Source organism: Osmerus mordax, chromosome 26 (assembly GCF_038355195.1).
Source record: "Osmerus mordax isolate fOsmMor3 chromosome 26, fOsmMor3.pri, whole genome shotgun sequence".
NCBI classification, from domain to species: domain Eukaryota; kingdom Metazoa; phylum Chordata; class Actinopteri; order Osmeriformes; family Osmeridae; genus Osmerus; species Osmerus mordax.
Window position 1 is genome coordinate 5435682 of NC_090075.1, and position 13298 is coordinate 5448979.

At 58.5% G+C, this 13298-nt stretch overlaps 1 protein-coding gene across 1 annotated transcript in view; it reads left to right on the forward strand.

The window, feature by feature from the left end:
• The window catches only part of herc2 (HECT and RLD domain containing E3 ubiquitin protein ligase 2), a 43825-nt gene that overhangs the window by 18056 nt on the left and 12471 nt on the right, over positions 1-13298 (forward strand). Inside the window, 33 exon segments of the mRNA XM_067230084.1 lie at positions 201-292; positions 294-389; positions 600-792; positions 1117-1299; positions 1514-1698; positions 1993-2140; positions 2410-2606; positions 2994-3224; positions 3325-3463; positions 3765-3908; positions 4050-4192; positions 4427-4694; positions 4789-4931; positions 5162-5260; positions 5351-5519; positions 5721-5846; positions 6422-6530; positions 6920-7059; positions 7516-7706; positions 7964-8069; positions 8191-8282; positions 8491-8666; positions 9064-9175; positions 9461-9542; positions 9736-9970; positions 10274-10451; positions 10663-10744; positions 11113-11284; positions 11591-11735; positions 11910-12135; positions 12392-12563; positions 12721-12907; positions 13026-13169. Coding sequence (XP_067086185.1) covers positions 201-292; positions 294-389; positions 600-792; positions 1117-1299; positions 1514-1698; positions 1993-2140; positions 2410-2606; positions 2994-3224; positions 3325-3463; positions 3765-3908; positions 4050-4192; positions 4427-4694; positions 4789-4931; positions 5162-5260; positions 5351-5519; positions 5721-5846; positions 6422-6530; positions 6920-7059; positions 7516-7706; positions 7964-8069; positions 8191-8282; positions 8491-8666; positions 9064-9175; positions 9461-9542; positions 9736-9970; positions 10274-10451; positions 10663-10744; positions 11113-11284; positions 11591-11735; positions 11910-12135; positions 12392-12563; positions 12721-12907; positions 13026-13169 — 5105 coding nt within the window.

Here is a 13298-nt window from a genome sequence, read left to right on the forward strand (position 1 = left end):
TTACACAGATGGTTACAGGGCTGGTTACACAGATGGTTACAGGGCTGGTTACACAGATGGTTACAGGGCTGGTTACACAGATGGTTACAGGGCTGGTTCATGTTACCCTGATGGAGCGGTGACCGATGACAGTGAAGGATAGTGAGGGAGAGGCTGTGTCCGGCCCGGGTGCTGACCCAGCTGTGCTGTGTGCTTCCCAGGCCCCAGCACAGACAGCAGCGAGGAGGACCAGGGCTCCGGGGCCCACGGAGGCTCAGCCACGGTCCTGGAGGAGTCCAGGAAAGAGACGACCCCCCGCGCCCCTGCCCGCCTCCGGCCCCGAGCTGGCCTCCATGATGAAGATAGGCACCCGGGTCATGAGAGGGCTGGACTGGAAATGGGGAGATCAGGTGACCAAATACAAATCAATTGTTATATTTAGAAGCAGTCCCACAGAGGGCTTCACAGATACTGAGCTGCACATAAACCAACTTTTGCCATGTGCCAAATGCTCTAACCACTAAGCTATGCCCCCCCGCCCAACCCCCATCCTGATGCCATGTGTGTCTGTGTGTTTACCCTTGTCATTCCCTCCCTCCCTCCCTCCTCCCTCTGAGCAGGATGGCCCAGCGCCAGGTCTGGGCCGGGTGATAGGAGAGCTGGGGGAGGACGGCTGGATCCGGGTGCAGTGGGACACCAGCAGCACCAACTCGTACCGCATGGGCAAGGAGGGCAAGTACGACCTGAAGCTGGCCGAGCCCCCGGCCGCCTCCCAGCCCACCACCGAGGACTCAGACACCGAGGATGACACGGGTCAGAACGCTGACACACACCCACACAGACACACCCACACAGACACACCCACACAGACACACCCACACAGACACACCCACACAGACACACCCACACAGACACACCCACACAGACACACCCACACAGACACACCCACACAGACACTCATATACACACTGACTCATACACACTGACACACACTGACACCCACTCATGCACACACTGACACACACACACACTCACTGACACACACACACACCTATGCACACACCCACACCCCCATTAGACAAGTGTAAAGATCCAGCTTCCTAACACCTAGATGTGTGTGTGTGTGCGTGTGTGTAGAAGGAGAGCCCGTGGAGAAGAGCAGCCACCCGACGGCCATGATGCTGACCAGCACGGTGAACCTGCTGAAGACCCTCTCTCTCTCTGCCGGCATCTACTCTGAGGTGATGCAGGCAGACGCCACGCGCACGCTCTGCGGCCTGCTGAGGACGCTGGTGGAGAGTGGAGCCAGCGACAAGACAGGTGACCCCGCCCCCTCGCTCTCACACACCAGGCTTCAGCACATCGGCCACATACATCATACATGCGTCGTCCATATAAAAAACAAGCCACCGTGTGTGTGTGTGTTATGGCTACTTTTATCCAGATTTGCTGACTTACCTTCCATCTCCCTCACCCTGGGTTCCCTCCGTCCCTCCTTCCTGCTCCATCCACCCCCCCCTCCCCCTCCCCCCAGGCTGCCCGACCCTGAGGCAGGTGTGGCGGGAGCAGCACAGGAGCTGGTGCACGCTGGGCTTCGTCCGCAGCGTGGCCCTCATGCCCCAGATGTGCAGCACCCTCAGCACCTCCGCCTGGATCGGCCTGCTCGTCAGGATCGTGGAGGGCCAGCAGGCCTTCAACGCTGTCTCCCTGCAGAGACAGGTGAGGGGGGAGGGAGGGAGGGAGGGAGGGAGGGAGGGAGGGGGGGAGGGAGGGAGGGAGGGGGGGAGGGAGGGAGGGAGGGAGGGAGGGAGGGGGGGAGGGAGGGAGGGAGGGAGGGAGGGAGGGAGGGAGGGAGGGAGGGAGGGAGGGAGGGGGGGAGGGAGGGAGGGAGGGAGGGAGGGAGGGAGGGAGGGAGGGAGGGAGGGAGGGAGGGGGGGAGGGAGGGAGGGGAGGTGGAGAGACACAGAGGGGGCAAAGAGTTCAAATGAAAGTGGAAACGTAACTCCCCTCCAGATCCTGGCCCTGCGGCTGCTGCAGGCCGTGCTGCCGTCCTGGGACAAGACGGAGCGCTCTCAGGACATGAAGTTCCTGGTGGAGAAGCTGTTCTGCTTCCTGGGCAGCCTGCTCAGCACCTGCTCCTCCGACCTGCCCCTGCTCAGAGGTACCTGCACAGCGCCCCCCCCGGGGGCCCGCGCTGGGACTGCAGCTTCGAGTCAACCGCAGTTAATTAACATAGAAGTTAGAACAAATACGATTGTCTGTCATTACTGCTGTTCAGAATGAGCCTATCCTTCTAGCGACACAGTGACATTTAGTTGACACATTAATTCCACAAATGGCTCAGAAATTCTGTCAGGAATGTGCTCCCGTCAGTGTACTGAACATTAGCTAGTTCCTGAACCCCTGTCTTCCTCCTCTCCCCTCTCTCAGAGGGCTCTCTACGGCGCAGGAAGTCCCGCCCCCAGGCCTCCCTCACGGCCACTCACAGCAGCACGCTGGCCGAGGAGATCGTGGCGGCCCTGCGCTCGCTGCACTCCCTGGCCCAGTGGAACGGCCTCATCAACGACTACATCAACGCCCAGCTCAGCTGCATCGGGGACGTGATGGCCGGACGCCACTCCGAAGCGGTAGGAGCCAATCACAGACCGGGAAGCCGGGGGGTTCTGATTCAGACCTGGTCAATGACCTTTGTGTTCTCAAAGGCTTCAGTTCAGACTGGAGATGTAACAGGTTTGTGTCTCTCTCTCTGTCTCTCTCTGTCTCTCTCTCTCTGTCTGTCTGTCTGTCTCTCTCTCTCTCTCTCTCTCTCTCTCTCTCTCTCTCTCTCTCTCTCTCTCTCTCTGTGTGTCTCTCTCTCTGTGTCTCTCTCTCTCTGTCTCTCTCTGTCTCTGTGTCTCTCTCTCTGTCTCTCTCTCTCTGTGTCTGTCTCTTTGTGTCTCTCTCTCTCTGTCTCTCTTTGTGTCTCTCTCTCTCTGTCTCTCTCTGTGTCTCTCTCTCTCGGTCTCCCTCCCCAGTCTGTCCTGGAGGACTTCCTCCCCGACTCGGAGGGCCCCCGGGCGGGCAGCCTGATGGCGGTGCTGGCCGTGATCGGCGGCATCGACGGCCGCCTGCGCCTGGGCGGCCAGGTGGTGCACGAGGAGTACGGCGAGGGCATCGTGACCCGCATCACGCCCAGGGGCCGCATCACCGTGCAGTTCCACGACATGAGGACCAGCCGCGTCTGCCTGCTCAGCCAGCTCAAACCGGTCAGCAAACACACACACGCACACGCACCCACACACAACACCCACACACACTGAGAGAAACTGACCCTGCTCTCCCTGTGTGTGTGTGTGTGTGTCGCAGCTGCCGGTGGCTCCGTTCAGCGTTCAGAACCTCCCCTTCACGGAGCCCATGCTGGCTGTGTGGGCCCAGCTGGTCAACCTGGCAGGAAGCAGGCTGGAGAAGCAACGCATGAAGAAGTCCCTGAGCCGCGGCCTCACAGGTACACGCCTCACCTGGAGTACACGCACGCCAGGCATTATAGATTCTACTCCTTATAGAGACCAGCCATTATAGACTGTACTATTGCAGTCTTAAATGAGCTGTATGTCCGGTCCTGTCAGGCAGTCTGCTCTGCCGGGCCCTCGCTAATCCTATTGGACGCTTCAGGAACCCGGCCGCTCACAGCTCATGTGTCTGTCAACGCTTTAAAAGCTGCGTTTGTGAGGATGTTGGTGTGTGTGTGTGCTTGTTGCTGAAAGTTCCTGATATCCGGTGTGTGTGTGTGTGTGTGTGTCCAGCAGACCAGGTGGACGTGCAGCTCCTCCGCTGTCAGCAGCTGAGGCTGTACATCCTGAAGGCAGCGCGCGCTCTGCTGGCTCACCAGGACAAGCTGCGCCACATCCTGTCCCAGCCAGCCGTCCTGGACCTGGGGCCCAGCGCCGGCGGTGAGGCCCTCGCCCCCCTGGTGGTGGGAGGGGGGGGAAGTGGGACTGAGGGCTTGAGAGAGGGTGGAGCGATTAGACAATGTGAACTAACCCCCTTCATCTCTCTCTTTCTCATCTCTTTCCGTGTGTGTGTGTGTACAGAGGATCCAGTATCTTTGTCTCCCGACGTGGGGGACCTGTCCCCAGAGGGACCCCTGCCTCCCCTGCTCCTCCTCCAGCAGCTGCTCTCCGCTGCCACCCAGCCCTCCCCCATCAAGGCCCTGTTCCAGAGGCAGGAGCTGGAGGTGAGAACACAAAGACAACATCTACTTACCCAACCCACATCTGTCCCCTTTTGGTGCATTCGCAAAATCGTTTGTGCATTTGCATGCCATGCGCGTGCGTTCATATGTGCATCTCATTACGTACGTACGTGTGTGCGTGCGTGCGTGTGTGTGTGTGTGCGTGTGTGTGTGTGTGTGTGTGTGTGTGTGCGTGTGGGTGTGTGCGTGTGGGTGTGTGTGTGTGTGTGTGTGCAGGCCGCCGCTCTGGCAGTGTGCCAGTACCTGGCGGTGGAATCCACCCACCCGTCGTCCCCGCTGTTCGAGGAGAGCTGCTCCAGCGAGGCCACCACGCCCGTCACCGTGCAGCAGGCCCGCCCGCCCCGCCAGCGCAGGCCCAAGGCGGCCGCCGCGCCCCCGCTGCCCCTGGTGCTGCAGCTCATGGAGATGGGCTTCCAGAGGAGGAACATCGAGCACGCCCTCAAGTCTCTGTCGGGGACCGCCACCGCCACCTCGGGCGTGCCAGGTACGGGGGGGAGGAGGGAGAGCTTGACGTGTGTGTGTGTGTGTGTGCGTGTCAGACTGACCTGGACGGGTGGTTCCCCCCCCCCCCCCCGCAGGTGTGGAGGCGCTGGTGGGCTGGCTGCTGGACCACCCGGACGTGCCGGTGTCGGAGCTGTCCGACGCCGACACGCTCTCTGAGGAGGACTCGGATGAGGAGGTGCTGGAGGAGCAGGAGGAGGCCGAGCCTGCCTTCCCTGTGGTGGGTCGCCTGCTGCTGCTCCTACTCACACACACACACACACACACAGACGGACACTGACAGACACAGACAGACAGACACACACACACACAGACAGACAGAACCCTCAGGGTGAACACAGTATCATACTACAGTAGTTGTAGCTCACTGACACTGTGCTGATTCCTAATTCACTCTATCTGCCCCAAACCCCTTGTTTTCTCCCTCCCTCCCCCCCCTCCCCTCCACAGCCTCCGGGAGCCGTGGTGACCGAGAGCCAGACCTTTAAGAAGCGCTCCGACTTCCAGAGCAACGATGACTACGCCGTCTACATGAGAGAGCACATCCAGGTTAGACACGTCGCATAATTCGATCCCGTGTCGCGGGATGTCGCTGGTGCCATGTGACTGTGACCCTGACCCCCCCCGCGCCGCCCCCAGGTGGGGATGATCGTGAAGTGCTGCCGCACGTACGAGGAGGTGTACGAGGGCGACGTGGGCAAGGTGATCAAGCTGGACCGCGACGGCCTGCACGACCTCAACGTGCAGTGTGACTGGCAGCTAAAGGGAGGGACCTACTGGGTCCGCTACATCCACACTGAGCTGCTGGGTACGTCCACACACACACACACACACACGTGCACATACACACATATTCACAACACGCACACAATCAAATGTTTATCTCGGCGCTTAACGGTTCTTCCTTTTAGAACCGCTGTCCCCCACGTCTTCTCGTCACTGTCACGGACGTTTAGTGTTTTTATTTTTGAACGTCTCAAACGTTTTTTCTTCCCTCCTGCCGCTCCAGGCTTCTCCCCTCAGGGCTCCTCCTACCACATCAAGATCGGAGACAAGGTCCGCGTGAAGCTGTCCGTCACCACGCCCAAGTACAAGTGGGGCTCGGTGACTCATCGCAGCGTGGGCGTGGTGAAAGGTACGGGCACGCCCCGGTCATGTCGGAGCCGTGTGTGTACGATGTGTTTCAGTGGGGTCGAGGCGTGTCAGTCGTGCAATGTGGAAGTCGTGCGATGTGGAAGTCGTGCGATGTGGAAGTCGTGCGATGTGGAAGTCGTGCGATGTGGAAGTCGTGTGATGTGGAAGTCGTGTGATGTGGAAGTCGTGTGATGTGGAAGTCGTGTGATGTGGAAGTCGTGCGATGTGGAAGTCGTGTGATGTGGAAGTCGTGCGATGTTGAAGTCGTGCGATGTTGAAGTCGTGCGATGTGGAAGTCGTGCGATGTGGAAGTCGTGCGATGTGGAAGTCGTGTGATGTGGAAGTCGTGCGATGTTGAAGTCGTGCGATGTGGAAGTCGTGCGATGTTGAAGTTGTGCGATGTGGAAGTCGTGTGATGTGGAAGTCGTGCGATGTGGAAGTCGTGCGATGTGGAAGTCGTGCGATGTGGAAGTCGTGCGATGTTGAAGTCGTGCGATGTGGAAGTCGTGCGATGTGGAAGTCGTGCGATGTGGAAGTCGTGTGATGTGGAAGTCATGTGATTGTGCTTGGCCTCAGCCTTCAGCGCCAACGGGAAGGATGTGATCGTGGACTTCCCCCAGCAGTCTCACTGGACGGGCCTGCTGTCAGAGATGGAGCTGGTCCCTAGCGTGCACCCTGGAGTCAGGTACACACCTCAACCCTGCATCACCCTAGATGGCTGAGCGGTTAGGGAATTGGGCTTCCAATCAGAAGGTTGCCAGTTTGATTCCTGGCCGTGCCGAATGACATTGTGTCCCTGGGCAAGGCACTTCACCCTACTTGCCTCAGGGGAATGTCCCTGTACTTACTGTAAGTCGCTCTGGATAAGAGCGTCTGCTAAATGAATAAATGTAAATCATGGACTCATCAATGATGCAAACCTATTTTTGAAAAGAAATCTCAAATATTTCTAGAACCTTTCATAATTTTGTATATATTTTTTCTCACAGTGAACAGTCCCATGATCCTCCAGCCGAAAGAAATGAACATACGGTCATTTTACAAATAACTCCACAGACTCCTCTCCCCTCCCAGGTGTGACGGCTGTCAGATGTTCCCCATCAACGGCCCCAGGTTCAAGTGCCGCAACTGTGACGACTTTGATTTCTGTGAGAACTGCTACAAGAACCGCAAGCACAACACCAGGCACTCCTTCAGCAGGATCAACGAGCCAGGTGAGAGGAGAGGCGGAGCCTGAGGAGAATAATGAGCCGTGTGTGTGTCTCCGTGTGTGTGTCTCCGTGTGTGTGTCTCCGTGTGCGTGTCTCCGTGTGCGTGTCTCCGTGTGCGTGTCTCCGTGTGCGTGTCTCCGTGTGTGTGTCTCCGTGTGTGTGTCTCCGTGTGCGTGTCTCCGTGTGCGTGTCTCCGTGTGCGTGTCTCCGTGTGCGTGTCTCCGTGTGCGTGTCTCCGTGTGCGTGTCTCCGTGTGCGTGTCTCCGTGTGCGTGTCTCCGTGTGCGTGTCTCCGTGTGCGTGTCTCCGTGTGTGTGTCTCCGTGCGTGTGTCTGTGCATATACTGTGTGTGTCTTCGTATACAGTTTGTGTGTAGACACAGTACATGCGTGTGCACGTACGCGTTTTGACCCTACCTGCAAGCGGAGCGCGTGTTCACGTCCGCGTGGTCTCTTCCTAGGCCAGACGCCGGCGTTCTGCGGCCGCTCGGGCAAGCAGCTGAAGAAGCCCCACGGCGGGCAGCGCGGCATGCTGATCGACGAGTGGGCCCGCGCCGTCAAGAGCCTCAGCGTGTCGTCCACCGTCAACCAGGCGTCGCGCCTCATCGACGGCAGCGAGCTGTGCTGGCAGTCCTCCGGCTCCCAGGGGAAGGTGGGCGGCCCGGGAGATGGGGTGGCTTCCCCCATCTTTGAAGTGGTACGGAGAGCGTTTGACTTGCCTGGGTTTCTGTCTCTCTGTTCATCTGTTTCTCTCTCTCTCTCTCTCCCCCCCCCCCCCCCCCCTCTCTCTCTCTCTGTCTCTCTCGCCCATCTCTCTCTCTGTCTCTCTCTCTCTCGCCCATCTCTCTGTCTCTCTCTCTGTCTCTCTCTCTCTCTCTCTCTCTCCCCCCCCCCCTCTCCTCCCTGCAGCACTGGATTCGTCTGGAGCTCTTCCCAGACGTGCTGGTCCACCGGCTGAAGATGACCGTGGACCCTGCAGACAGCAGCTACATGCCCTCCCTGGTGGTGGTCTCAGGTGAGGAACCACCCCCTCCCTCACCCCCCCTCCCTCACCCCCCCCTCCCCCCTCTCTCTCTACATGGGTCTGTGCCGGTTTGCCCGTTCACCGTTAGCATCGTGGTGTTTTTCCTCTGTAGGCGGCAGCTCCCTGAACAACCTCATCGAGCTGAAGACCATCACCATCAACCCTACAGACACCACCGTCCCCCTGCTGAACGACTGCACCGAGGTGGGTGTACGCGGGGGATTCAGACCTGCAGACCTCTAGATCTGCAGTCAAATGCCCTGCCTCCTCTGAGCTATGTGTAGCCTCCTCGTGCTATCGCCAGGACCCAGGGCTATCGGCAGATAACCACACAGGGCTGGAGTCCACCTAATACCAGGTAGAGTAGTTGTCTGTATTCTGAAAGCTGCTGTGTGTGTGCTCCGTCTCTCAGTATCACCGCTACGTGGAGGTCGCCATCAAGCAGTGCCGCAGCTCGGGGATCGACTGTAAGATCCACGGGCTGGCCCTCGTGGGGCGCGTCCGCGCCGAGGACGAAGACCTGGCCACCATCCCCTTCCTGGCCTCTGACAACGAGGAGGAGGAGGAGGACAAGACCGCCACCGGGAGGTGAGGGGGGGGGGGGGGTGAGGGGTCTAGCTGAGCCTGAGCTGGTTGACTGTGTGGGGACAGTGGTTGGTTCTCCAGGCGTCTCTGATGTGGTCTGGTTCCGTTTCTCTGTGTGGTTTATGAGTATCTGCCCATAGACAGGCTAACGGAGAGAGAGGGTGGGGGGGGGGGGAGAGAGGAAGGAGAGAGGGTAGAGGGGGAGGTCCAGCTGATCCAGAGATCAGCTAGAACGAGAAAACAAGTAGCTGGGTACCTTCTAAGAATACAAACGAGCGCGCGCGCACACACACACACATCGCTCACACACACACAATGCACATGCACACACTCATACATACCCACACACGCGTGTGGCCCCATGAGTGCAGGTCTCATCCCTCCTCCTCCTGTTCCCCAGCCTGGCGAGGAAGAAGTCGTCGGGGCTGGAGTCGGCCGCCACCATCCGGACCAAGGTGTTCGTCTGGGGCCTGAACGACAAGGACCAGCTGGGCGGGCTCAAGGGCTCCAAGGTAAACACCTCCATCTGGGCGAGCGCCGAACAGACTTTTAGCCGAGGGCCAAAACAAATATTTACTCCCGTGGCGTCTCAGGCTGGCCAGGTTGCTCACGTGTTGAGTAAACAAACGTGTCTGGTTCACTAGCTGCTCGTGTGTAAGCCGCCTGAAGCCCGACAAAGATGCTGGTTTAACACAGCGATGTTGACGATTGTCGTGGCTGGGAGCAGCTGGTGTCATGTCGCTGGTTCGTCTCCACATGTTTCGCGGCGCTCACGTGCTGTCGTTGCCCGTCCCCAGATCAAGGTGCCGTCCTTCTCGGAGACGCTGTCCGCCCTCAACGTGGTGCAGGTGGCCGGGGGCTCCAAGAGCCTGTTCGCAGGTGTGTGTGTGTGTGTGTACCAGTGCCAAAACGAGACGCCGATAAGTGCGTGTACCATGTAGGCAAGGCCTACAAAAAAAATAAAACATATATAAAACAGAACTTTTGTTCTGAAAAAATCATAAGAAGTCTGATGATGCACGTGAGCCTCACAGTCACACCCACATGACCTCTCCCTGTCCCCCCGCTCCAGTGACGGCGGAGGGGAAGGTGTACGCGTGCGGCGAGGCCACCAACGGGCGCCTGGGCCTGGGCCTGTCCAGCGGCACCATCCCCATCCCCCGGCAGATCGGCGCCCTCAGCAGCTACGTGGTGAAGAAGGTGGCGGTGCACTCGGGCGGGCGGCACGCCATGGCGCTCACCGTGGACGGGAAGGTGTTCTCCTGGGGAGAGGGAGACGACGGGAAGCTGGGCCACTTCAGCCGGATGTACGCCTCACTTCCTGTGTCTGCACCCACCAATCAACCGCAGCCATTTCATCATAATAATGCATGACACTTGTATTGTGCTTTTCTAAATACTCAAAAGCCACTGCAGAGTGATGAACACACATGGTAACTGTCATTGGAAACAACAACATTTGGCTTCTTTTTGCTCAGGGGTCAGTTGTCCCCGCCCCTCAAGGCCGTTAGGCCTCCCCAGCCAGGAAGCAAGCAGGAACTTGGTTTACCGTCTAGCCAGTCGCTAGTTCCCTGGTTCCTTTAATCGAGTGTTGTGTGTCTCCCGTCCAGGAACTGTGACAAGCCGCGCCTGATCGAGGCTCTGAAGACCAAGCGCATCCGGGACATTGCGTGCGGCAGCTCCCACAGCGCGGCCATCACCTCCAGCGGGGAGCTGTACAGCTGGGGCCTGGGGGAGTACGGACGCCTGGGCCACGGAGACAACACCACGCAGCTCAGGCCCAAACTGGTACCTCCTCCACACGCTCACCTTTCTCCTGCACGCTCACCTTTCTCCTCTTGCAGTCTCTCTCTCTCTCTCTCTCTCTCTCTCTCTGTCTCTCTGTCTCTCTGTCTGTCTGTGTCTCTGTGTCTCTCTCATTCTAGAGATCTAAGGTTTTTCTCTCACGCATGCTGTCTGCCCTACTGGTGACCTCTGACCTCCTGTGTTTGTGGTGTAGGTGAAGGTGCTTCTGGGTCACCGTGTCATCCAGGTGGCTTGTGGGAGCAGGGACGCCCAGACTCTGGCCCTCACCGATGAAGGTATGGTGCTCTGGCCAGGGTCCCAGGGCTGGGGGGGGGGGCTGGATGGGGAGGGGGGGGCTGGATGGGGAGGGCGGGGCGTCTTTACAAGACTACAAAGTGGATCCAGGATCTGCTCAGAACAGGGGCTGACTCACCCTGTTGTCTAGAGCTGTCAATCTTATTCCAACGTTAACCAACAGTCATATAAAAATAATTAATTTAATTAGTAATTTCAGAATTTGATTATCAATCTTTTATCTTCAATTTGTATTTACATAAAATAATAATAATAATACTCATCCAAATAGTCATTTCAGCATTCGATGACTATCATTTTAGAAGTGTTTTGACTGATCTTGGACTCAAAGTAAGCATGCTCCCTCCAGGGCTGGTGTTCTCCTGGGGCGACGGGGACTTTGGGAAGCTGGGCCGGGGGGGCAGCGAGGGCTGCAACGTGCCCCAGAACATCGAGAGGCTCAACGGCCAGAGCGTGTGTCAGATCGAGTGCGGGGCCCAGTTCTCCCTGGCGCTCACCAAGTCTGGAGTGGTGTGGACCTGGTGAGCCCACGGCACAGCCACTGCACTCTGGTGGTGAACACGGAGCCTTTCTCTACTGTCACCAGCGGAGTTCACTGCAGCACAGTGCTTTTCTGATGCTGTCTTTCATGCGTTTGCAGGTGGCTTTGACGAAAAATGTAATGTAAAAGCAATGTCAATGTAGACCAGGCCAGGAATTTCCCATTTTTACATTGTTTTCACGGTTTCACATTTCATATTGTTTACACAACATCACGTCTGGACTTTAAAATGGTTTCAAGGAGCCTCTGTTGGAGCTGTGTTGATGCTTTCGCTCTGTCCAATCAGGGGCAAGGGGGACTACTTCCGCCTGGGCCACGGCACGGACGTGCACGTGCGGAAGCCCCAGATGGTGGAGGGGCTGCGGGGGAAGAAGATCATCCACGTGGCCGTCGGGGCGCTGCACTGCCTGGCCGTCACGGAGACCGGACAGGTGCGCACGCTGGAATGTTAGACGCTTTGATCCAAGACTTGCAGCACATGTGGGGGGGATTTGAACCTGCAATCCAACTGCTCCAAACAAGCCGACTTACAGTACTGGAGGGGTGGGATTCGAATCCGCCAATATAAAATTATAACCAATAATATATTCGACCCCGCCCTCTAGGTGTATGCGTGGGGCGACAACGACCATGGGCAGCAGGGCAACGGCACCACCACGGTGAACAGGAAGCCCACGCTGGTGCAGGGCCTGGAGGGCCAGAAGATCACGCGCGTGGCCTGCGGCTCCTCCCACAGCGTGGCCTGGACCACCGTGGACGTGACCACGCCCTCCGTCCACGAGCCCGTGCTCTTCCAGACCGCCAGGGACTCCCTGGGAGCCTCCTATCTAGGTCAGCCTCGACCGCCCGTCCCCCCTCTCTCTCTCTCTCTCTCTCTCTAGACGAGGTCAAAGGTCAGAATGTCTCTCTCTCTCAAGACAAGCTTAAAAGATCAGATAACGTCTTGCTAGACGAGGTTAAAGGTCAAATAACTTTTCTCGAACCAAGGTGAAAGGTCAGGTGACGTCTCTAGATGAGGTTAAAAGGTAAGTTAACTTCTCTCCTGATTTACTGTATCTCTGTGTGTGTGTGTGTGTGCGGCCGGCAGGTGTGCAGTCCGACAGCGGAGACTCGGCCGTGAGTAACAAGCTGAGTGGCCAGAGCAGTGTGAAGCCCCACCGGCCCTCGCTGGCCAAGATCCTGCTGTCCCTGGATGGGAACCTGGCCAAGCAGCAGTCCCTGTCTCACGTCCTGTCTGCCCTGCAGATCCTCTACGCCAGGTGGGCCACCCCCCTCCACACCCCTCTCCTCTCCCTCCTCCACACAAACACCCGGATCTCCTCTGGATGCAGCCTTTCCATCGGAGCTTAGAGTGCTTTCAGCGTACCATGTTTTGACCGTGTGCGTCTACTTTTGTGCGTGTGTCTGTGTTCTCAGAGACGCGGTGGTCGGCGCCCTGATGCCCGCCTGCATGATGCTCCCCATGGAGTGTCCCTCCAGCCCCCCGGCCCCCCTCTCCGACTCCTCCTCCTCCTCCAGCCCGTCCGAGGCCGAGGGCCCCCCCCTGCCCGCCGAGGCGGAGGAGCGCGTCAGCCCCAACCCCTGGCAGGACCGCAAGGGAGAGGTGAGAATGAAGCCCCCGTCCCCCAGACCAGGGCACCCCCAGCATTCACGATCCCAGAACACGCCCCCCTGACCTCCCCCCGTCATGACCTTCCTCCGTGTGTCCGCTGCGTCTCCAGGTCAGCTCCTCGGAGGACGCCGTCACGCCCTCGTCAGCCGTCACGCCCTCCGCCACCGCCGCCTCTGCCCGCCCCTTCATCCCCGTGACCGACGACCCCGGAGCCGCCAGCATCATAGCAGAGACCATGACCAAGACCAAAGAGGTGGGAGCCTGCATAGACCTAACCTAGACTGGCCCATTTCTTGACACACGCCAATAGAACTGCACCCAAACCTACCTGAACCCTCAAGCACCTTCAGGTGTATCATATTCTGATAGTCTAGACAGTTCA